Source organism: Silurus aristotelis (genome assembly GCF_946808225.1).
Source record: "Silurus aristotelis genome assembly, chromosome: 1".
NCBI lineage: Eukaryota > Metazoa > Chordata > Actinopteri > Siluriformes > Siluridae > Silurus > Silurus aristotelis.
In genome coordinates this window covers 1,515,209-1,540,312 of record NC_139574.1, presented here as the reverse complement: position 1 = coordinate 1,540,312, position 25,104 = coordinate 1,515,209, and the positions used below count along the sequence as shown (strand labels likewise).

General features: G+C 40.6%; 2 protein-coding genes and 1 long non-coding RNA gene across 3 annotated transcripts in view; 2 read left to right on the top strand and 1 right to left on the bottom strand.

Annotated features, from left to right (window-relative positions):
* Positions 1–8,753: 8,753 nt before the first annotated feature.
* Positions 8,754–10,568, top strand: LOC310730295 (C-reactive protein-like). The gene is made up of 2 exons (XM_083549170.1): positions 8,754–8,909; positions 9,703–10,568. The coding sequence occupies exons 1-2, from the start codon at positions 8,852–8,854 to the stop codon at positions 10,314–10,316; spliced, it is 672 nt and encodes a 223-aa protein (XP_083405296.1). The 5' UTR covers positions 8,754–8,851; the 3' UTR covers positions 10,317–10,568.
* A 7,841-nt stretch (positions 10,569–18,409) lies between these two features.
* On the top strand, positions 18,410–21,965 carry LOC310730283 (C-reactive protein-like). The gene is made up of 3 exons (XM_083549162.1): positions 18,410–18,502; positions 20,717–20,778; positions 21,142–21,965. Exons 2-3 carry the CDS (start codon positions 20,721–20,723, stop codon positions 21,756–21,758), a joined length of 675 nt encoding a protein of 224 aa, XP_083405288.1. The 5' UTR covers positions 18,410–18,502; positions 20,717–20,720; the 3' UTR covers positions 21,759–21,965.
* Positions 21,966–24,419: 2,454 nt separating this feature from the next.
* LOC310730745 overlaps positions 24,420–25,104 on the bottom strand; it is a 74,685-nt gene continuing 74,000 nt past the window's right edge. The window contains exon 3 of the long non-coding RNA XR_014534943.1: positions 24,420–24,488. This is a non-coding gene — a long non-coding RNA (uncharacterized lncRNA). The remainder of the gene's footprint in view (positions 24,489–25,104) is intronic.

The window sequence follows — 25,104 nt, the reverse complement described above, 5'->3', positions numbered from 1 at the left end:
GAGGAGGTGATCATGATCTATAGTGTCAAATGCAGCACTAAAATCTAGTAAAACTAACAGTGAGATGAAGCCTTGGTCTGAAACTAAGAACAGGTCATTAGTGATTTTAACTTTATTATTGTTCTCTCGCAGGTAGGAACAGAACTGGGCAGCAAGATTTGAAATTGGTCTGTAATTCGATAGCGTTTTTGGATCTAAATGAGGTTTCTTAATGAGGGGCTTAATTACTGCCAACTTGAGGGTTTAGGGACGTGACCTAAAGATAGTGAGGAGTTAATAATTTTGAGAAGAGGCTCACAAGCTGAATATCACACTTCCTTCAGTAGTTTAGTTGGAATTGGATCTAACTGACATGTTGTTGCTTTAGCTTTAATAATAACATCATACAGCTCTTCCTGTCCTGTACATGTAAAACAGTGTAGTTGTGGAGTTGTAGGCGAGATAATGTCAGGAGATGCTGTCAGAGGTTGGACCACCACAATTGTTTTTCTAATGTTATCTATTTTTTTGTGTGAAGAAATTCATAAAGTCAGGGGGAGTGGTGGCTCCAGCGGTTAAGGCGCTGGGTTACCGATCGGAAGGTCGGGGGTTCAAGCCCCGGTATCGCCAAGCTGCCACTCTTGGGCCCTTGAGCAAGGGCCTTAACCCTCTATGCTCCAGGGGACCCTTACGAGAAAAATAAACCAAGGACCATGATGTCGGAGCGACGTGGGGCCGCCTTCCCGTGGGCTCACCACCTGCAGGAGGGACCGTAATGGACTGGTGCTGAGAGGATTGGGCAGCAGTCGAAGGCGGGGGCCTTGACAGCCCGATCCCTGGACACGGAGAAGTGTCTGGGGAATCTGCTTAGACTGCTGCCCCCGCGACCCCAATTACGGATAAGTGGGAGAAGATGAATGAATGAATTCATAAAGTCCTCACTACTAAACTGTGATGGAACACAATTTTCAGATCCCTTATTTGTATTTAGTTTAGCTACTGTACTGAAAAGGAACCTGGGATTGTTTTTGTTATTTTCTATGAGTTTGCTCAGGTGTTCAGCTCTAGCAGCTTTTAGCGCCTGTCTGTAGCTGAGCATACTGTCTTTATACGCAATTCTAAATACCTCCAGTTTAGTTTTCCTCCATTTTCTCTCCAGATTACGGGCTGTTCTCTTGAGGGCATGCGTATGACTATTATACCAAGGTGCAGGTGCTTGTTCTCTAAACTTTTTTAACCGAATGGGGGCAACGATGTCTAATGGGCTAGTGAGGATAAGGTCTATGTTGTTAGTCATTTCATCAAGATTATTAGCATTTAGGGGTTTAGTGAGAAATTAAGATGAATCATGCAGGTTATTTGTGAATCTGTCCTTAGTGGTCAGAACAATATTTTTTTATGGTAACATGATGAACACAATCCCCCCATCCCCCCATTTTAAGCTGCATGTTGCTGTGGTGGAAGAGGAAAATATTCACCTCTATTGTTTGATTATAAGATCATTTGTTTCCACCAAAGTAGGTGTGCTCCTGCTGTGCTACAACCTTTTCTAGAATCTTGGAGATAAAGGGGAGGTTTGATATTGGCCTGAAGTTGGACAGCTGACGGGGTGAAGGTCAAGTTTCTTAATTAGAGAAAGAAAGATTTACAGTGCATCCGAAAATATTCACATCTCTTCACTTCTTCCACAAATTTTACGTTACAGCTTTTTTCCAAAATGGATTAAATTCATTATTTTCCTAAAAATTGGCTTTTTAACACCGAGTGCTGATACATGATTAGATGGACAGAACTAGAATTACTGCTGTAAAACTTCTTAATAATGTCATTGAATTTACGTAAATGTGTCACATGCATTGTTTGAGCAGGTTGGGTGAGGGTTACACTTGTTAATGAAGGTAGTTAATGATAACAGGATCGCCTCTGAAAGTTTCCTCCAGTAATGACTTTCCCAGAGTGAAAGTAAGTATCAGTATATTCTATTAAACTGATAAGCATTGGGCAATGATTCCACTCATAATTTAAATATGCTAGGGTTAGTTCTGAGGAGCATTATCTTGATCTGCCTCCTGAGCTGGTATTCTTTCCAGATAGTTTCAGTCGCCTGGGCATTTCTTGTAGAAATGACCTCAATGTTGGGGCTAAAATTAAGTTGCCTTTGAATTTTCCAACGTTCAGCTCATCAAATCTTCAATAAATACAAGGGTCGTTCAAGTCAGACCGAGACTTTTAATATTGCAGTTATTAAAAAATGGATGCAAGCAGTAGCGGTTCTACATGCTATAGTAGCGGAACCAAACCAGGAACCCCCCACACAACCCCCGCTGTCACCTAAAAGGAAAAAAAAACCACCAACAATCTACATTAACTTTATCTTTTAATAAGAAAAAAGATAAATAAGCGCTACACACTTCTACTTTCATTAAGATAGAGAGATAGCAAAAAGTAGCAATTGTGCAAATAGACAAGTGCATATAAATATGTTGTATATGTACAGCATGTAATATATATATATATATATATATATATATATATATATATATATATATATATATATATATATATAAATTATTATTGCAGATGTATGTAATGCACAATATGTGTAAAAAATTAGGAGTATAAAAAATACAATATGTAATATGTACTTTGTATGTATAATTGTACAGAAGTTATATACAGTGTCTATACAGTGATCTAATGGTTTAGTTCAGTAGGGTGATGGTGGATGAAAAAAGCCGTCCCTGAACCTGCTGTTCCTGTATCTCCTTACTGATGGAAGGAGGTTAAACAGTTTATGACTGGAATGTATATAGTCCTGGATGATGTTGTGACACAGAGATCATCTCTATGTTACGTATGTAAACCTGGTTCCCTGAGGGAATGAGACGCTGCATCACAATGCTTTGTCCACTCTCTGAATAATGTGTAAAATTGGAAGCGGGCTGTCACCAGCGGGATGACGTCACGACCAAGAAGTATAAAACGCACATGGATTAAAGCCGGCACCAGCTTCTGTAAAGGAGAAGGAAGGGCTGCAGGGACACCAGCAGTGTGGCCTAGAGACGCAGTGTCTCGTTCCCTCAATGAACTAGGGTTACATACCTTACATACTAGAGACAGTCCCTTTTAGGAACTTGAGCTGCGTTGCAAAACTTTGTGAATAAATGTCCAATCACGCCAGATTAACCAGTCCCTGACTAGTGTGTATGGGCACAGCTAGGCCAAAGGACAGAGGGGAGTGGCACTGTGGTCCAGGTTGTAGAACCAGACAACGGTCAGCATGGTGGACCAGCCCGTAGCATTGCAGATGTCTTGGAGGGGTACTCCAGAGGACCAAGCCTTAAAGGCTGCCACACTCTAGGTTGAGTAAGCTCTGACCGGGGAGACCAGAGGACTTATAAGAAGATGCAAAGGCATCAATGATCCACCTGCTCAGTGTATGCTTGTTAGGTCAGCCTTCCTCCAGCGACCCGTCCTGTCGATGCAAGTGTCTAGTGCTTGTACCGTGCACAGCTGGATCAGTTTCTCTTGGTCTGGGGCCTGAAATGGAGGAGGGTAGAATGCATGTGACCTCACGGGTTGTGGGATGACCGAGGGCACCTTTGGGATGTAACCTGTTCTAGGGTACCAAAAGGCACTGGCCATGCCTGGAGTAAACTCCATAAAAGGAGGGGGCCACAGAAAGGGTTTGCAGATTTCCAACTCTATTGAGAGAACAAATGGCCAACAAGAGAGCAAATGGCCAACAAGAATGCTGTCTTGATAGAGAGGTGCCTTGGCCAGAGGTTTTAAGGGGGGCTTATACAGAGCCTCCAACATGATGGCCAGGTCCCACCCAGGTACTCTAGGTTGCACCGTGGGCCTCAGACTCCAGGTGCGGTGAAGAAAAACGCATCATGAGAGGGTCTCTAACAGAGACTGCCCCGCTAAGGGTGTATGATACACCGCAATAATGGACGCGTAAACTTTCAGTCTGAATGGGGCCAACTCTTTGGCAAACTGTACTTCGAGGAATTCCAGCACTGAACCAAATGGACAGTGGACTGGATTCACCTGGTGGTGCTCACACCACGAGCAGAACAGGCGCCATCTAACGGCATACGAATTCCTTGTGAAGGGAGCTCTGGAGTGGAGAATGGTCTCTACCACCTCAGGGGCTACAGCCACAGCCTCCACAACCAAGGTTTGCTCGGCCATTTCGGAGCCACCAGGAGGAGACGGACTCTGTCCTGGTAAACTCTCTCCAGAACTCCTGGAAGCAGCACGATGGAGGGGAAGGCATACAGATGCAGCATCGGCCACACTTGAGCCATAGTGTAAAGCCCCAGTGGGGCTGGAGGAGTAAGGCAGAACTAGAGGGGACAGTGTGATGTCTCTTGAGATGCAAACAGATCCACCTGGGCTTTACTGACTTTCTCCCAAATCTGCTCCACCACTTGTGGAGTGGCCATTCCCCAGGTCTCAACCCCTAGCTCGACAGGGTGTCTGTTGCTTTGTTCAAACGAATCAGAGATGTAATCAGCCTTAACTGAGAGGAGCTTTCCCTGGGCCTTCAGGAGGATCTGGTGTGCCAGCCTGTACAGGGTCTGCGAGTGCAGACCTCCTTGATGGTTGATGTAAGAAAACAAGGTGTTGTCCATACGGATAAGCACGTGGTGATTTTTGAGGTCTGTGAGAAAATGCTTGGTTGTACGTAGGGCATTGCCCTTTTCTGAGAACCCATGGGACCTGAGCCACCAATGACGTGATCTTATGCACAGAAGGCCAAGTGGGATTACACTGGACGCAGCTGCCATGAGCCCTAGAAGTTTATGGAACTGCTTGACAGTGAGAGACTGTCCTCTGACCTCCCTGATGGCCATAAGGATGGACACAATGTGGGCGGGGAAAAGCTGCGCGCACAAAGTAGTCGAATACCATATGACACAGAAATAGTTGGTTCTCTGTAAAGGAGAAGGCACACTCTTCCCACTGTTCAGCTGAAACCCAAAAGCCTTCATGTGATCGAGCTAATATTAACCAATGGTGATTAGAGTTGAGGATGCGGATGCCCTGAAGTCTCATGGAGACCAGAGCCTTTGCAGGGCTTTACGTTCACACACAGTGGAGCCTCTGTATCATACAGTGATAAAGTTGGTCAGGATGCTCTCGATGATGCAGCGGAAAAAACTTGTTAAAATCCCTGGGGACAGATGAGGTTGTTTCTTAAGACTGCTCAAAGAAGTAGAGCTATTTTGTTTGGCTTCAAAAAAGAGACAAAAAATTTTTTTCAATGGGGGACCTAGAAACCTCTATGGATAATGGCTGATAACACAGGATTGACAAAATGTGTATCGCTTTAAAAACCAACAATAATATTATAAACACAATTCTACCCACACCAGAGTGATGTGTTCCATTCAGTCAAAGGCCAGGCTGCAGCGTCCTGCACAAGCTGCAAGCAAGATAGTTGCTGAACCACTAAAAATTAATCATTTAAAACTTTTACCAGAGTGGTCTCTGTACTATGGCCAACACTGAAACCAGATTGGAATTCATCCAGGAGATCATTCTCATGCAAGAAAGGGGTAAATTGTTTTAAAACTACCATCTCTATCACTTTGGACAAAAGTGGTAGTTTAGAAATGTTGCATTGGAAATTGTTCAACTCTGTAACCTCAAGGCTGCGTTTATTAATTAAAGAAGAAACCACACAACAAACAAACCAAATATTTCACTAAAAAATTTCACTAAAAATGTACTTCCCTAAAAGCTGAGCTTTCTTCCTTTCTTTGATTTAAAGTCATCGACTACATAATCGTCGCATTTTGTGACACAGTGGACCTCAGGTATGATGTGATTAGTTTCAGGTTAGCAAAGCTCCTCTCTGATTCAGCTACCATCGCTGAAGATTAAGACATGTTCTCAGAGCAGGCCACAAATTTGGATAAATATCTGAGAGCTTCATTATATATATCAGCAGCTCAAGCAGGGTCATGGTCTTCAGTTCCTTTGCAAACTTTCTGCCATCTGAGTCCGAGTGTCCTTTATAGTGCTAAGTGTCTCACATTATTCTACATAAAACTCCATGGCTAATTGTAGCCATAATATATATCATCATTATATATATATATATATATATATATATATATATATATATATATATATATATATATATATATATATATGTGTGTGTGTGTGCGTATGTGTCTTTTAAACAAGCCTTTTAAGCTGTACTGGAGATTCTCCCTCACTGAACTCAGTTCAGGACCTTTTAAATGCAATCACAGAACAGCTTTATGATGTCACCTCAATTAAAATTATCCAAATCAGTAAGTGCTGTTTAACTACAATCCAAATAGACTAGTTAGGTTGTAATTGTTTTGTTGCATCTACACCATCACCACTGACACACACACATTAGTAAGTAGCTAGCGTGTCCTATTACTGATAGATTGTGCAGATGTTGTGGTCCAGTCCAGAGAGTGTTAATCAAACTGGCAGACAGCAGCGCAAGTGAATTTAGTAACCTGAAGGCATGTGGGAAAAAGCTCTAGTTTTGCACCGCAAGATTTGTCTGCCCCTCCGGCTTTCTCACTCCCGCTGAGTAAGCAATTTACTACTTCTTTCTGAAAAAGGGAAATGCACAAGATAAAAAATATACTTCCTTTTTCTTTTTTGGCGCTTTGTGGTTGTGGAGGTTCGATACAGTTACTGGTACCTTTTATCTATAGAACCAGCATGAAGCCAAGGCCAGCAAAACCCAAACTGAAATGTACATGGATTAAAACCTAAACTGTTCTGCTATAACGATAAGCATGAGGTAAACAGCAAAAGGAGTGAGTCTGTTAATGCTCAGAAGGTTGGTGGGTCAAGCCCCAGGAATGACAAGCTGCCACTGTGTAGCTCCTGGAGGTTTAAGCAAGGTCCTTACACCTCTCTGCTTCAGGTCTGCTGTGTTATAGCTGTCCATGTGTTCTTTAACTTCAACCTAACATTAGTGAATATACTGTGCATTCAGACTCTTCACTTTTTTTTCACTGTTCTTATGTCACAGTCTGATACTGCAATCATCAACACTCAGTCCCCAATAATGACACAGAATTTTACAAATTGCTTTAAATCTGTTAAAAAGTTCTGAAATAAAACATATATTCAGATATTTTTCTCTGTACTTAGTTGAAGCTGCTTTGGCATCAGTTCCAGTCTCGAGTCTTTTGGGGTTTGACAAAACTGGATTGGGGGATTTCTGACATTCTTCAGGGCAAATCTCAAGCTGGGGGATGGGGATCATCACTTTTGTGTCTCTCAAGACATGTTTAATGGGGTTCAGGTCAGGACTCTGGCTGGGCCACTCTAGAACATTCACAGAGTCGACTCTAATCCACTCCAGTGTTACCTTGGCTGTGTGTTTAGTGTCATTATCATGTAGGAAGGTGAACCTTCAGCCCAGACTGAGGTCTTGAGTGCTGTGGAACAGGTTTTATTATCTTGGCTCCATTTAACTTTGCAGTGATTATCTGTGCCTGATTTTCTAGATACATAACATTTAGAATTAAGGACAAATATTTTCATCAGCTTCCCGTGGGCTCACCACCTGCAGGAGGGACCGTAAGGGACGGTGCTGTGAGGATTGGGCAGCAGTCGAAGGCGGGGGCCTGCTTAGACTGCTGCCCCCGCGACCCGAATTACGGATAAGCGGAAGAAAATGAATGAATGAATGAATGAATGAATATTTTCATCAGACCAGAGAATCTTGAGAGTCCAATTTAAGAGTTCTTCAGTGGGTGTCTATGGGTTTTGCACTAAGGAGAAGCTTTTGTCTAGCCGCTCTGCCATAAATCCCAAATTGGTGGAGGGCTGCATTAATGGTTTTCCTTCTGGTTTTCTTCACTCTCCACAGAGCATCTCTGAGGATCACTCAGTGACCATCAGGTTTGTGATTCTTGGAGATTTACAGACATTTCTAGAATTCTGTTTTCACTTTGGCACTATAGGGAATTATTAAGTGATTTACTATCACTTTGCCTCCACAGCCTTTTCTTGTGCATCTTGGCCCCCTCTCAGGCCTTATGAAGCATATCAAGGGCTCTCTGTACTGTCTAGGTGGCTTCCCTGTATCCAAAACTGGAGTCATGAAAGCCATTGTTAAATTCTGGTGTTGTATTTTTGACAGATTTTTAAAGAATTTCCTTCAGGGTTTGATGTTCAGCCATAACTTGACGGTTTGGTGGTTCTTTGTCAAAATCAACATGTGTGAAAGAATTACTATGGTAGTTAGCCGAACATAAAGATGATCCATCCCTAAAACCATTGTTTATAAAGCAGAAGCAGATCCTTATTTTTTGCCAGTTTTTTTTCCAAAAAAGCGATTGACTGAACAAATGATTGCATGTTGGAATGTCAGCTGGAATTTCAAGCAAAAAAAGTAAAAAAAGAAAATCAATCCACAAAATCAACCTGACAAGAACTCATTCATTTTGGCTCGTCTTTATGCCGCTACATTTTCACCTTTATACCTGCAGGTAGCTCTGGTCAACCTTCTCAACTCAAGTGCTGCCTGCTCTGTTTTGCTCCTAAAATCATTCCTATGGTAAACTCTACCCTGACCAAGAAGGACTATGACTATTTCATCATAGTGAAATTTTTTGTTCTCTGAGACTGGTTTGGAGATGCCCAACCCCTCCCACATGTGTCATTATAAACCCACTGAGCTGTAGACCTGCGAGTCATTCTGAGATTTTCTCTTTTGATGGTGTTACTGGAGTAGTATTTAAAAAAGTAAGTGTTTATACGTTTTGACATTTAAGAGACAATCATTAACACGTGTGTTCTGTACTAAAATGTGAATATCTTTAGTAGCAGTTGTGTTGTTATTAACCACTGAGGTAAGATGAAGATGGCAACACTGGTCCTGTTGCTTCTCCTGCCGTTGGTCTCAGCCACAGGCCGTAAGTTTCTTTCTCTTTTTGTAAAATTCATCCAGAAACCTTTTTGTCTCTTTTAGTTTCAGTGTTGTGATTCTTTGCTCAATTCAGAGTAAATCCCTTTCTGATTCAGATTTTGACTGAGATACACCAGAGACACTGTGAAATCTCCTGTATCTTTAAAATCTGAGGTTTAAGAATTAAAATCTACAGTACACCTAAGATTTTATATATATATATAGAGAGAGAGAGAGAGAGAGAGAGAGAGAGTGAGAGCGATAGATAGATAGATAGATAGATAGATAGATAGATAGATAGATAGATAGATAGATGATAGATAGATAGATAGATAGATAGATAGATAGATAGATAGATAGATAGATAGATAGATAGATAGATAGAACTTTGTCTTTGAATAGTACAGGTACACAGCAATGAAATGCAGTTTGGCATCTACCAGAAGTGCAAAAAGTAGCAATCGTGTAAAGAGTGCAGATAAATATGTAGTATATGTACACCATGTAATATATAGTGTTTGTGTGTGTGTAAACATATGTACTTTGAATTAATATAAAGGCTATAGCAGTGCAGAGATGTGTGGACACTGTTGAGAAGTACAAGTAAATGGTTCTAAGTTAAATGGTAAAGGAACAACAAGTAGACGGTTATAAGGTTATGAAATAAAAAATGTCATATGAAAAAATTTTATATCCAAATCTGATTGTGTTCATTGTGGCTGATTTCTGGATAAAACCTGTGAGCTGAAGTGTACATGGGGTTTTAGATACACATATACTGTGTTTTCTTCTGCAACTAGGGAAGGTATTTTTGTTTCCCGAGGAATCCGACTCTGCCTACGTGCGCATCACTCCGAAGAATCCTCTGAATCTGCAGGCCTTCACTCTCTGCATGCGCATCGCCACCGAGCTGAAGGGCAAGCGAGAAATCATCCTGTTTGCTTATCGCACTCAAGATCACGATGAGCTCAATGTGTGGCGGGAGGAAGATGGACGACTCTCTCTTTACCTGAGGAGCAGTGGTGATGCTGTAATTTTTGATCTACTGCCACTGTACGAGTTCCCCACTCACCTGTGCATCACCTGGGAATCGATCACCGGAGCCACCTCATTTTGGGTGAATGGACACCGCAGCATGGTGAAGATCTACAGGCGTGGACATCGTGTCGATCCAAATGGAGCTGTCATTCTTGGGCAGGATCCTGACTCATTTCTGGGCAGCTTTGACAAGGGTCAGAGCTTCAAGGGTGAAATCTCAGACGTACACATGTGGGATAGTGTTCTTAGCGCTAGTCAGATTTTGAAGCTGTATGAAAATCCGTGTGGGGCTCAGGGGGGAAATGTGATCGACTGGAATTCTGACCAGTACCAAACCTTTAACAACGTAGTTGTGCTGTCTAACATAGACGGCTAACCAAAGCCTAAAGCTTGATAGAGAGTCAACAGTACAGTTTCTCAACTGTTCAAAATGTCTCGCCTTTGTTTTCCATGTCTAATTAAGTATGTGATGACATAGTTTGTGGGAGCATTTTAGCATCATTTGAGTTTCTTTTAGTTTTCATTGATCTTTTCTGTATGTTTCTTGATGCATGATATAAAAAAAGGTTTTGTTGGAGGAGTTGTTTAAATAAAACAGACAATATGTCTTGGACTGGGTACTCTTTAATTATATGAAAAGTTATTAGTTTTAGCAGAAGATTAATGAATAAAATAAGCTTGAGCAATATTCCAAAGCTGCTGCTGAGCCACAGATTGCACCAAAATGTTGGCCTTTAGCTCTAAAGACCCTGAGTTCAAATCCCAGCACCACAAAGCTACCCCTGGTGCACCTTAAACAAGGCCCTTAACTAGTGTTCGAATTGTGTATAAGCTTTTGGGGGTCCCCCTTAGGTCCCTTGTACCTTTGGTACAACAGTTGTAGATCAAAGAACAATTATATCTTACCATAATTGTGAGGTGAAAACAAGGATCTATTCTGCATCACGCAGCGACTTCCTCCAGAAAACAGCATGTGGTGCACTTAAGCATTTAGATTTAGATTTGTACCTTGTACCATCATAAACCAAAGAACTATTACATCTTACCATCATTGTAAGGTGAAAATGAGGATCCATTCGTCGTCACGCAGGGACTTTTTCTTCTTCTTTCAGATTCTCCAATTAGGGCTCAGTGAAATCTAGGACCCCCATAAACCACCAAAAAAATTCACTTGGGGGTCCCCTAGATTTCACTGAGCCCTAATTGGAGAATCCAAAAGAAGAAGAAAAAGTCGCGGCGTGACGACGAATGGATCCTCATAACCTAATGCTTATGGGAGGTCTCCCCCTCAATTTAAACAATGCCCTTAACCCTCAACTGCTTTTAAAAATACATCTTGACCCCTTTCTTCAATTACCATTCAGTGTCCATCATGTCTTATTAAATGGATGAATATGCAAATGATGTCTAAAGAGCAGACAAAGGTGTGTCTTCACCCTTACATTAAATAGATCATGTACTGTATATAACATAAACCTGACTGTAATATTTACCAAATGTTCCATAAAACAGATCATGTGCTTTAAATGTTCAGAAGGAGGCCTGGGGTGCAGTCAGTGTTCACCTTCATTCCAAAGGTGTTCAGCATTGCTGAGATCAGAGCTCTATAGCAGGCCACTCAATATCTTCCTCTCCAAACCATGTCAATCATATCTTACTTTGTGCACATGGGCTGGAACAGGTTTGGGTTTCCAAGTGCAAGTAAATGCAAAATGTTATTATAACACATCCAAAGACATCCAATACATTTGTGTGCCTTCAGCTTTGTGGTAACAGTTTGGAGAAGAACCACATATAGCAGGAAAGGTCAGGTGTCCCAATATTTTTGTCCACATAGTGTATGTATACAATCACACAGAACACTGAAACCAGATGAAGTGACATCACTGGGTGGGGTAAAGTAAAACACAAGCTTTTAAAGTTTTTAAAGAAGACAAGTGGGAAAGTGTGAGGATCAGGTCTAGTCTAACCAAATGGTGATAGCTAGAGGACTGGGTCAGAATGTCTCCAAAAACAGCAGGTCTTATGGGCTGTTCCTGGTATGCAGTGGTTAGTATAAGTCCTCCAGAAGTCCTTCAAGAAGGATGTGTGGGAAGTGAAAACTTTCCCATAGGTACAACAAACTGCTGAATTAGTTGATGCTCTAAAAGGCAAGGAGCCATTTATTGTTGTCTTTATAGATATTTGGAGCAATTTTGAGGGCAAGGCTGGCCTGTTAGGGTGGGACTTAAAGTCTCAGATCAGAACAGCACAGTCCAGAGCCAAGGCCAATGAGCAGAGAGACAGGCTAAACCGACCATCTGCTAGCTGCACAGGGTAATCATAGAGGATCCACCATATTAAAACTGTCTCTGAACGAAACCAAAATGTAGAAATTAGAGTAACCTGGTTAACATTAAATTAAATAGGAAAAAAAATCCTGATGTAAAGATAGGGTTGTTGAATATTAGATCTCTCACGTCAAAAGCGCTGACTATAAACAAAATTATTACTGACCAGGAGTTTAATATGTTTAAAACGTATTTGACAGAAACGTGGATTAACCATCGAATATGTAGCATTAAATGAAGCGAGTCCTCCTGGGTATAGTTACATACACCAGCCCTGTCTAAATGGCAGAGGAGGCGGAGTCACAGCTATTTATAATAAATAATATGTGTCACACAAAAAACTAAACATAAATGTAAATCATTTGAAGTTCTTTACACCAACATAAAATATTCAGTGTCCAAAGGTAGGTCTAGTCAGTCAATCGCATTAATTATTATTAATAGACCCCAAGGGCCCCGAATTTAGCTACTTCTTTACACAACGCATTAATTGTTGGTGACTTTAATATTCATTTGGATAATCAGGAAGACTCCTTAAGAGCAGCAGTTGTGTCTATTCTAGATTCAGTAGGAATTAATCAGAATGTTTTAGGACCAACTCATAATGGTGACACTCTTGATTTGTTATTAACATTTGGATTAAACATTTAAAATGGAGTCATAAATGCACAGTCTGAAGTAATTTCAGATCATTATCTCATCTCTTTTAAAATCTGCCCCAGTCACTGCAGTAGTACCTCACCATGTTACCGTGTTAAACACATTCACGTCAACTACAGCAGCGAGTTTTATCAGTAATCTTCTGAAACTGTCGATATTAATTAGATTTCCGTCTGACACCGCAGAGCTCGACTGGGCCACTGAATGTCTAGAATCAATGTTCCATTACACTCTAGATGATGGAGCTTCTCTTAAGACCAAAATGATCAGGCAGAAAAAATCAGCACAGTGGTATAATGATCATACACACACCTTAAAACATACCACTCAGAAATTAGAACGTTAATGGCGTCAAACCAAATGGACAGTATTTTAAATAGCATGGAAGGAGAATCTCCTGAGTTCTAGAAAATCTCTTAGTGCTGCTGATCAGCATATTTCTCCTCCCTCATAGAAAATAACAAGCAGAATCCGAGATTTTTATTCTGTACTGCAGCAAAATGAACAGGAAATAAAAAGCACTGCACTCACATGCACACCATCAATAGGTAGTAATGCTTTTTTAAAATAATAAAGTTGAAAACATCAGGCAAAAAATCGAGATGATTAAAATAAATCCAAAGTATTTTATAAACAGGAGTTCTGCTCACATCTACTGAGGAATAACATTTATGAAATGTATCAGGCAGGATTTCGACCTCATCATAGCACAGAGACGGCGCTAGTTAAGGTGGTTATTGGTCTCTGTTTAGGGTTTTGTCTCTTTACTTGTTTTGCTCGACCTCAGTGCAGCTTTTCACACCATTGATCATAATCCCCTGCTTGCTAGACTTGAGAACGTTGTTGGAATAAAGGGAACTGCTCTCTCTTGGCTCAGGTCTTATTTGACTGATCGCTATCAGTTTGTTGATGTAAATGGTGAGTTCTCCACACTCTATGAGGTAAAGTTTGGTGTTCCTCAAGGATCTGTCTTAGGCCCACTGTTTTTCTCTTTATATATGCTGCCTCTTGGTGAAATCATTCATAAACATGGGATTCGCTTCCATTGCTATGCTGATGACACACAGCTGTATATTTTAGCAAAGCCAGATGAGAGCGATCAGCTTAACAATGTTGAGGAGTGTGTAAAGGACAATAGACAGTGGATGCTTGATAACTTTCTTCTGCTCAACTCAGATAAGACGGAAGTACTTTTACTAGGACCACATGCAGCTAGAAGTAAACTTTCTGATTCTGTAGCATCTCTGGATGGTGTTTCTGTTTCAGCGTGTACGGCTGTCAAAGACCTCGGTGTGATTATTGACCCGAGTCTTTCCTTTGAGTCTCACGTATATAATATCACCAGGATCGCCTTCTTTCACCTTAGAAATATTGCTAAAATTAGAAATATGATGTCGTTACAGGATGCAGAAAAACTAGTTCATGCTTTTGTTACTTCTAGATTAGACTACTGTAACGCTTTACTGTCTGGGTGTTGGAGTAAGTGCAGAAATAAGCTTCAGTTAGTTCAGAATGCAGCAGCAAGAGTCCTCACTAGATCCAGGAAATATGATCACATCACCCCTGTTTTAATCATCTACACTGCTCCCAATTACATCTCACACTGATTATAAAATACTACTACTGACGTATAAAGCACTTAACGCTCTCACGCCGCAGTATCTGAGTGAACTTCTGTACCAATATGATCCTCCACGCCTACTTAGATCAAAAGGTGCTGGCTATCTGTTGGTTCCTCCAATAATAAAGACTACAGCAGGGGGCAGATCTTTTTCTTATAAACCCCACAGTTATGGAACAGCCTTCCTATCAGTGTTTGGGACTCAGACACAGTCTCAGTGTTCAAGTCGAGGTTGAAAACTTATTTATTTAGTCAAGCCTTTTATCAGTAGATTTTTTAGGTAAAGAGCAGATCTGGAGGGATCATGGATATAGAGTGTTTGGTGAACTGGGATATTTGTATGCTGTCGTCCCCTCACATTCACACGTTCACTCGGGTTTGTTGACGGTGGTGTGGTGGGTCGTCTCTTATCCCAGAGATCCCTCATGTCTGTGTTACCTTCTGGTTCTCCCTTTTAGTTATGCTGCCATAGCGAGTCTTGCCGGAGTCCAAACTGCACAGTGACATTAACTTTCATACACCTAATAATCCATATCCTTCTCTTCCCGTCACCCTCTCTCTCTCTCTCTCTCTCTCTCTCTCTCTCTCTCTCTCTCTCTCTCGGTCGAGTTAAACATGCTCCTGAGGCTCCAGTGACCACTGTTCCTGCCCCTCTCCCCTCCGTGGAACTTCACACTTCTGTGCAGCTTGGGACGGTTTCTCATCAACACCTTGGGTGGTTCCATGTAATTCCGGAGTAGAACAGGTGCTTTGAGGATGGATTGGACTGTAGTAGGTGTCGGCGGTCTGCTGCACTGACTCGGGAGTGCAGTTTGCTTCTGATCGTCATCACTGTACCCCGCAGCATTGTATATCTGCTTCAAATGGACATTTGGTGCAACCCAGATGAGGATGGGTTCCCTCTTGAGTCTGGTTCCTCTCAAGGTTTCTTCCTTATGCCATCTCGGGGAGTTTTTCCTTGCCACAGTTGCTCATCAGGGACAAACATACTTACAAAGAACATATTTACGTTTAATCACCACATTATCTATGTAAAGCTTCTTTGAGACAATGTTCATTGTTAAAAGTGCTATACAAATAAAAATGAATTGAATTGAATTGAACTTCTGTACCAGGATGATCCTCCACACCTACTTAGATCAAAAGGTGCAGGCTATTTGTTGGTACCTCAAATAATGAAGACTACAGCAGGGGCAGATGTTTCTCTTATAAACCCCACAGTTATGGAACAACCTTCCAATCAGTGTTCGGGACTCAGACACAGTCTCAGTGTTCAAGTCTAGGTTGAAAACATTTATTTAGTGGAGTGTTTAGTCAGTAGGTATTTGTGAGGTAAAGGAGCAGATCTGGAGGGATCATGGATATGGAGTGTTTGGTGAACTGGGATATTTGGATGCTGTCGTCTCCTCACTCTCACACGTTCACTCAGGTTTGTTGATGGTGGTGTGGTGGGTCGTCTCTTATCCCAGAGATCCTCAAGTCTGTGTTTCCTTCTGCTTCTCCCTTTTAGTTCTGCTGCCAGAGTGAATCTTACCAGAGTCCAAACTGCACAGTGACATTAACTTTCATACAACAATCAGGAGACTTAATAATCCATATCCTTCTCTTCCTGTCACTCTCTCTCTCTCTCTCACTCTCTCTCTCTCTCTCTCTCTCTCTCTCTCTCTCTCTCTCTCTCTCTCTCTCTCTCTCTGTTGAGTTAAACATGCTCCTGAGGTTCCAGTGACCACTGTTCCTGCCCCTCTTCCCGCCGCAGATCTTCCCACTTCGTCCAGACCTGCCTCTGGATAGTGTTCTCTTCGACTGAGGTGACGTATGCTTCGGACTCATCGTCTTGTTGTACACTGAAGTCGGTTCCAGAGATCCGCAGTCCAGATGGAATGTTTGCTGTAGTGTACGAGCTCTCACACACATCCATCTGGTCAAACAATCTGGTGATTTATTTCCTTTATTAATATCTGCCCAGGAGGAGGTGTAGTGAACTGTTAAAAACAATAAATATTTGTATAGTTTATAAACAATATATTCAATGTTTATTTGTAATACATTTCAGGATCTCACTCCTGTATTTAACGTTACTGTAATGTGATTAGAATGGAGCTAGATACACTGATAGTTTGGCCAATAAATTAGCAGTTACTGTATTTATTTACAGCATTTCTTCACATCTGCTCAAAACCTTTGTACAGAACTGTATATATTTTTACTGTGCATTTTTGTACTATATACTGTATATATTTTTTTTTTCTTAATTATAGACTTTGAACCTTAATATCTTCAAAGGTGCAAGATGAGACATTCAGCACACACTTCCTCTCTGCACTGCCAGTAGAATTCACCATTTAGAGTTTAATCAGGGGTAGGGCTGGGCAGGGTGTGTTGGGTTAAAGTAAAACAGGATGTGTTGGGATAAAGTAAAACAGGATGTGTTAGGGTAAAGTAAACATGGTGTGTTGGGGTAAAGTAAACAGGGTGTGTTGGGGTAAAGTAAACATGGAGTGTTGGGGTAAAGTAAAACAGGGTGTATGCGGGTAGGGCTGGGCAGGGTGTGTTGGGGTAAAGTAAACATGGAGTGTTTGGGTAAAGTAAAACAGGGTGTATGCGGGTAGGGCTGGGCAGGGTGTGTTAGGGGTAAAGTAAACAGGGTGTGTTGGGGTAAAGTAAACATGGAGTGTTTGGGTAAAGTAAAACAGGGTGTATGGGGGTAGGGCTGGGCAGGGTGTGTTGGGGTAAAGTAAACAGGGTGTGTTGGGGTAAAGTAAACATGGAGTGTTTGGGTAAAGTAAAACAGGGTGTATGCGGGTAGGGCTGGGCAGGGTGTGTTGGGGTAAAGTAAACAGGGTGTGTTGGGGTAAAGTAAACATGGAGTGTTTGGGTAAAGTAAAACAGGGTGTATGCGGGTAGGGCTGGGCAGGGTGTGTTAGGGGTAAAGTAAACAGGGTGTGTTGGGGTAAAGTAAACATGGAGTGTTTGGGTAAAGTAAAACAGGGTGTATGGGGGTAGGGCTGGGCAGGGTGTGTTGGGGTAAAGTAAACAGGGTGTGTTGGGGTAAAGTAAACATGGAGTGTTTGGGTAAAGTAAAACAGGGTGTATGCGGGTAGGGCTGGGCAGGGTGTGTTAGGGGTAAGGTGAGGTAGTTGATGATAGAGTAGAAACATTGAAGCTCTACATCAGACTCAGAATGAAGGTGTACGACTTGTTCTCCAGCCCCAGCTCACTGCTTCACTCCTCCACTGGGTCCTCGAGCTGTAATATTATTATTATAATAATTCTCTCCTAATAGAGTTTATTACAGAAATAATTTTGGTGTGTGAGACGGTGAACCAGTATCAGTGCGTGTTTATTAATGTATGTATTTATGCATTTTTTACATTTATTTATTTATTTATTTATTTATTTATTTATTTATTTATTTATTTATGGTGAATTTAAAGCAGTCCTCCATTAATAGTTATTTTTCTCTCTGTCTCCTTGCTGTCTGCAAAATATATACATCAAAACCAATAAAGATATATTGTACATCACATGTTCACTTGTGCTTATTTTTTTTTCCATCCATCCATCCATCCATCCATCCATCCATCCATCCATCCATCTTTGCAGGTCCCATTTCTCTGCTTGTTTTCCTTGTTCTCTGCCTTCTTTCATTCTTCTTGTGAAAATGTATTCATTTTGCCTAACAATAAGCACAGACAGTGTGTGTGTGTGTGTGTGTGTGTGTGTGTGTGTGTGTGTAAGTAAAGTCTATGATTAAGCAGATCAAATGACAGCCGAGCTTCACACTGAATCTTTTGTCTAAATGATGCTGATGTCACTACCGTGCAACCAGGATACAGGGCCTGTGTGTGTGTGTGTGTGTGTGTGTGTGTGTGTGTGTGTGTGTGTGTGTGTTGTTTTGTGATTTTGTGGTTTCTGAAGTTTCTGGGTGTGTTGGTAAGCAGCACAGACACAGTACAGACACAGTGAGTATCTCTGCCTTTAACCTTTTTGTTCATTGATTTTATTTGATTAAAATTCACTTTACTTCATTAGCAAACTGTAAATGTTCAACATTTCTTAGGTTTTAACTTCTATTTTAACTTTTTTTTATATTTTATATACTTATATTCTAAATTATTTATTTATTTATTACATGAAGTCTGTCACAGATGTGTTTGTGTGTATATATACTGTATATATTTCTTTTTTTTTTAATTTGTACTATTTTAAACATTGTACATAAGTACTGAAGAATCCAAACTATATAATTCTGAAATTCTGTAGTAAACAGAAACATGTTAAAGAATCCAGAAAATGTTTTATATTTTTAATTGTCCAAAGTAGCACCATTTAACTTTGATGTTGCTCAGCAAACTCATGGGATTCTCTCATTAGATTCACAAAGTCGTTTTAGCGATATCACCATTAGTGCTGCTGCATCTACTGTACAAATCCATCATATGGCAAGAAACATTTAGTTAAGGAAAGAGGAAAGATCCAGCATTACTTTAAGAAATAAAGGTCAGTCAATTTAACTTTAAATGTATCACAATGTAAAGTCTCCAGAACCATAAAACACTATGATGGAACACTCATGAGGTCCATTCCAGGGAAGGAAGACTAAGAGCTACCTCTGCTGCACAGGATACGTTTATTAGAAATACCAGCTTCAGAAACCACCGATTTACATAAATAATACCCAGAGTTCAAGTGGCAGATATATTTCTACATCTACTGTTCAGAGAAGACTGTGAGAATTGCCTGGGCCACAAAACATAAGGAATGGACATTAGATCAGTGGAAAAGTGTCTCATAAGTTTTATTGAGATTTTGAGACTTTTGGTTCTAAGTGCTGTGTCATTGTTAGATGTACAGAGGGTGAACGGACAATTCCTGAAGGTGTGGTTCCTACTGTAAAGCATGGAAGAGGAGGTGTGATGGTGTGGAGGTGGTCAACTGATGACACTTTTGTTGATTCAGTTAAAATTGAGGACATACTTAACCAGCATGGCAACCACAGCATTCTCCCCTCACATTCTATCTCATCTGGTTTACACTTAGTGGGACCATCTTTTTTTCTTTTTTTTTTTTTTTTTCCAAAAAGTCAATGACCCAACACACTTCTAGGTTCTGAGAAAGTTATTTGTTGAAGAAGGAGAGTGGGGACGTGCTGCATGAAATGATCTGGCCTCCACAATCACCCCTTCTAAATCCAGTTGAGATGTTTGCGAGAAGTTGGATTAGAGAATAAAGGAAAAGCAGCCAACAAGCACTCAACACTTCTGGACACTCCTCAAGAATTTTGGAAAACCTTTCCAGGTGACGACCTCAGGAGGCAGACTGAGAGAATACCAAGAGTGTGCAAATATTAGATGTTAGATTGGATGTTGAATTGGGTGTTGGATAGGATGATGGATTTTATTGATGGATTTGATGGAAACTAGATGTTGAATTGGATGTTCAGTTAGATATTGTATTAAATAATGGGCTAAATGTTGGGTAGGACATTACAGGGTTGGACATTAGATTGGTAATATTGTACATTATGGCAGTGATCAGATTTGGTATTGTGAGATGACGACTGTGTGATTAAACCAGATGTTCTCAAACTTTTTCAAGCCCCCAAAAATGGTAATAAAATACTTCAAGTTAAAAAAATTCTAATTTATTGAATAAATTTTGTTCTAAATCGATAACATCAAGAGGCATCAGGTTAAAGAATACAGAAAATAAAAGTGTTGTTGTGTTATTACTTTGCCTCACTGTCACTTTACAATCTGTGCAAAAAAGCAAATGCATTTTGCAAAAACGACGAACGAGTCAAGAACAAAACGAACATCAATACGTGAGTTTTATCAGTGCACTGCAGTGGCTGCAGTGAGCCTGTTTTGCACTGCACATCTTTTCAGTCATGATCAGTATTGAGCTGAGATCTGTGCGATGTTTTCAGTAAAGCAACGTCTAAAAAGCCCATCTCACAGAGATCAGATGTGGAAAGAAAAAAAAAAAATTAAATCCTCCTATTCGTTGCGTTACACCTGTCATTTCTTTATTCCCCACTAGAGGGCAGCGCCCCACACTTTGAGAGTGTAATAATAGAGGAAATAAATAATCATTTTCTCTCTCTTGTGTGTGTGTGTGTGTGTGTGTGTGTGTGTGTGTGTGTGTGTGTGTGTGTGTGTGCAGTAAGATGCTGGCCCTGGTGTCCTTGTTGCTCTCTCTTGCGTCCCTCCCCTCAGCAAGTAAAGGTGTGTATGAACATAATCACATGACTAACAGGGGGTCACTCAATCCTTTGGTTGGGTATGTGAAGGCAATTAAGACATGTAATTGTTGATGGAGTGGAGTTTCTGTAAGATGTTCATGTAACATTTATGGAGGGAATCTCCAGTGTCAGAGCTTCACAGTTCCACTGCAACTTTTACACCATCTTCTGGAGGGAGGGGTTTACATTGCTTAATGTAACGGATAAGAACTATTGAACTGTTTATTTAGTAACTGAAGCTAAATGCTCATCACTGAGGAATAAAACTCTCTCTCTCTCTCTCTCTCTCTCTCTCTCTCTCTCTCTCTCTCTCTCTCTCTCTCTCGCTCTCTCTCTCTCTCTGCAGGAGGTCTGAATGGGAAGGTTCTCCTGTTCCCGTTTGAGACAGATTTCAGTTTTGTGATGCTTTCTCCTCAGAAGCCTCTGTCCCTCTCTGCGTTCACTCTGTGCATGCGTGTGGCCACAGAGCTGCAGGATAAGCGTGAGCTCATCCTATTCGCCTATCGCACCAACACCACCGACGAGCTAAACGTGTGGCGCGAGAGCGACGGCCGGATCTCGTTCTACCTGGCCGGAGACGCTGCCTTGTTCCACCTCACGCCTCTGTCCAGCTTCCGCACTCACCTGTGTCTCACCTGGGAGTCCAGCAGCGGACTCGCCGCCTTCCACGTGGACGGACGCCGCAGCACGCGCCAGATCTACAAAGCGGGACACAAGATCCGCCCCAACGGCAGCGTTCTGCTCGGCCAGGACCCCGACACCTACCTGGGGAACTTCGAGACGACGCAGAGTTTTGTAGGTGAGATGACGGACGTGAACATGTGGGACTTCGCTCTGTCTCGGGTGCAGATCAACGCGCTGTACACCAACATGAAGCACAGAGTGCCACGTCCAAACGTGTTCGACTGGAACACCGTGGAGTACGAGATCCACGGCAATGTCCTGGTGGTGCAGGATGACTGATCTCTCTCTCTCACACACACACACACACACACACACACATCATCAATAATTTCTATTTTCACTTAATTTATGTTTACACTAAATAATAAAAATAAAACTTAACACACACACACACACACACACACACACACACACCACTGTGAATTGTATTGTGTATTACCCAGAATATTAACAGGTGAATAATAAAATTGTGCATGTGTGACTGTATGGAGTTTTAACTGAGACAGTGCCGATAATAACCACAGGGTGGCGCTGCGGTATCTTTTTATGTTTTTCTGTCTCTCGTGCACGCGCACACACACACACACACACACACACACACACACACACACACACACACACACACACGACATAAGTGAAAGGAAGCAGTTGTTATATATATTTTGGCTGCTATTATTATTATTATTATTATTATTATTATTATTATTATTATTATTATTATTATTATAGGAGTTTATTCCTGCGTTCTGATTGGTCGTAACCGTCAGCATCACACACACACACTACTGCACTTATACTCATAAACCAAACCATTTCTAAACTGTCTGAACTCAACACTACACTATAAGGCCAAAGAGTGGAGCTCATTAGAACAGTAAAATGGGAACTAAATGGGGAATGAGATGGTCTGGTGTCCCAATACTTTTGGCTCTAGCGTGAGTCAGTGTAATGAGTGACTGTTACTGGTTTTAATCTCTAAATGGTTATGAGTTGGAGGAAACAGTTTGCATGATGACAGTAATCAGCTGAGTGATTAGTAAAAGACTGAAATGACACTGAGCTTGTTACAGAACCTGCCTATGGAATCTGCTCCTCATGAGAATGATGAAACCACTAAAAATGTACACCTTCTCATCTGTGGGAGGAGCAATCTGGCCAAAGATATCAAAATCTCTAAATAAAATAGATATGATATTAATATAGTATATTATTTTTATTAATATATATATATATAATGTATTGGTGGTGGTTCCCTGACGGTATGTCGTTTTATGCTGAGTCCCAGACACATGTGGAGAAAAAGATCGATCTATCTATCTATCTATCTATCTATCTATCTATCTATCTATCTATCTATCTATCTATCTATCTATCTATCTATCTATCTATCTATCTATCTATCTATCTTTTTACATATACCTTTTAAAATTTAAATTACAGATATAATAATAAAATAATAATAATTAAAAATAAAATACAGATAAAATAAAATATAATATAATACATATATAATGTAATATAATAAAATATAATAGAATACAGATCAAATATAATATAATATAATAAATACAGAAATAAAAAACAATAAGGGTTCAGGGTTCAGGTTTCAGGTTGAGTTGAAGGGAATGAGATCTCAGTATTAATCTGGATTAGAGGGATGAGGAGTCTCACTCAGAGACCCAGAGCTCAGCACAGCGGGTGAACATGTCCAGTTCAGTACGCTCTTCTAGATTCCACTTCCACTTCATTTTCTTCATCTATACCTGCAGTCTGTGAGCAAAAGATCTCTGATCTTCTCAGATCTTCTACAAGGCTTTATTCTTACTGCACTCACATACAGAGTTCAGTTATTATCACAATAACATACAACACAGTCTACAATACTGTATCATCATATTCCATTCATCTTATCATATAATAGAATATTCTATTCTAGAAATTATTATTATTATTATTATTATTATTATTATTACTGTATTTATAATAATACACACATATTTATATTATATATTCAACATTTGAATGAATTGTATTTTAAATTGTTAATACTGGACTTTTATCCAGTGTGAAAAAATAGTTTTAATATTTCTGCAACTCTATGGAGTTTTTTCTCCTCACCATCACCACCAAGTGAAGTTTATTTCTATAGCACTTTTCACAACACACATCGTCTCAAAGCAGCTTTACAGAATTTAACAGTGAAGGTGAATGATGTGTGTTTATCTCTGATGAGCAACATGGAGACTGTGGTGAAGGAAAAACTCCCTTAGATGTTATGAGGAAGAAACCTTGAGAGGAACCAGACTCAAAAGCAGAACCTCATCCTCATGTGGGTGACATCAAGAGTGTGATTATAGTCTTTAAACACTACAGAACACTGGAGTGAGAACTAACATGAGCACTGGAGTGTGTGATTATGAGTGATGTTTTTTCTACAGTCTTTTACCGTCATTATGGTTATAAAACTAGGAGCTACTGAGCAACTCATAAAATAGCTCAACATTTGTGATCATCACAGATCCAACACCAGCTTCTCCATGCCAGAGCCTTTAAACACTCCAGAAGGTCCAGTGTCCAAACTCCACACAAGTACTGTGATCCAATTGGCACCGGTACGTCTCTAGATGGTTCAGGATGTTTGTGAGTTCGGCATCTACTTCTTCAAAGTCCATAATCTTCATGAGGTGGGACGTGACTGGAGCTGGAGCAACCTCAGGAAGCCTCGGGATGGGGAGAGAAAGAGAAGCAGTGGAGAGGAATTAGCGTAGCTGCTGTTCATGATATTAACAGCACAAGTTGATAATGTGATGTGATCAGATGTTCTGGAGCTCAAGGTTATGATGTGATGTGTGTTATGTGTAGAACTCGCTAAAAACATACGTCTTTAATCTGCACTTAAACTGGGAGAGTGTGTCTGAACCTGAGTAATGCATTACAGTAGTCTATTCTGGAGGTCATGAACGCATGGACGAGCTTCTCTGCATCAGATATAGATAACATATTTCTTAGCTTAGAAATATTTCTAAGGTGAAAGAAGCTGTTTTTGTAACTTGATTGATGTGATTTTTGAAAGATAAGTTGCTCTAAAATAACTCCCAGGTCTTTTACCGTTGAACTAGTAGTTACAGAACAACCGTCTAAATGCAGGCTGAGATGCTGGAGCTTCTGTGTACTGGTTTTTGGGCCGATGAGCAAAATCTCCGTTTTATCAGAATTTAAAAGTAGAAAGTTATGGATCATCCAATCCCTTATTTCCTTAACACACTCAGTTATGCGAGCTAATTGAGCTGTATCGCCTGGTTTAGATGAGATATATAGCTGGGTATCATCAGCATAACAATGGAAGCTAATTCCATGCCTTCTAATAATATTTCCTAAGTATGTATATTGTGAAAAGCAGGGGTCCCAGAACTGAACCTTGTGGCACGCCATAATTTACATCCATTAACCTGGATCACTCATTAATTGATAGGGACTAATTGATGATGTTAAAATGAATATTTGTGATTTCTGTAAACTGCTTTGGAACTGAAATGAAAAACAAATTACCCTGCATTTAAAATGGAGGTTATTTATACAATGTGCATTATGTTCTTCTGTGTGGAGGTTTTGTGTAGAGGTTCTG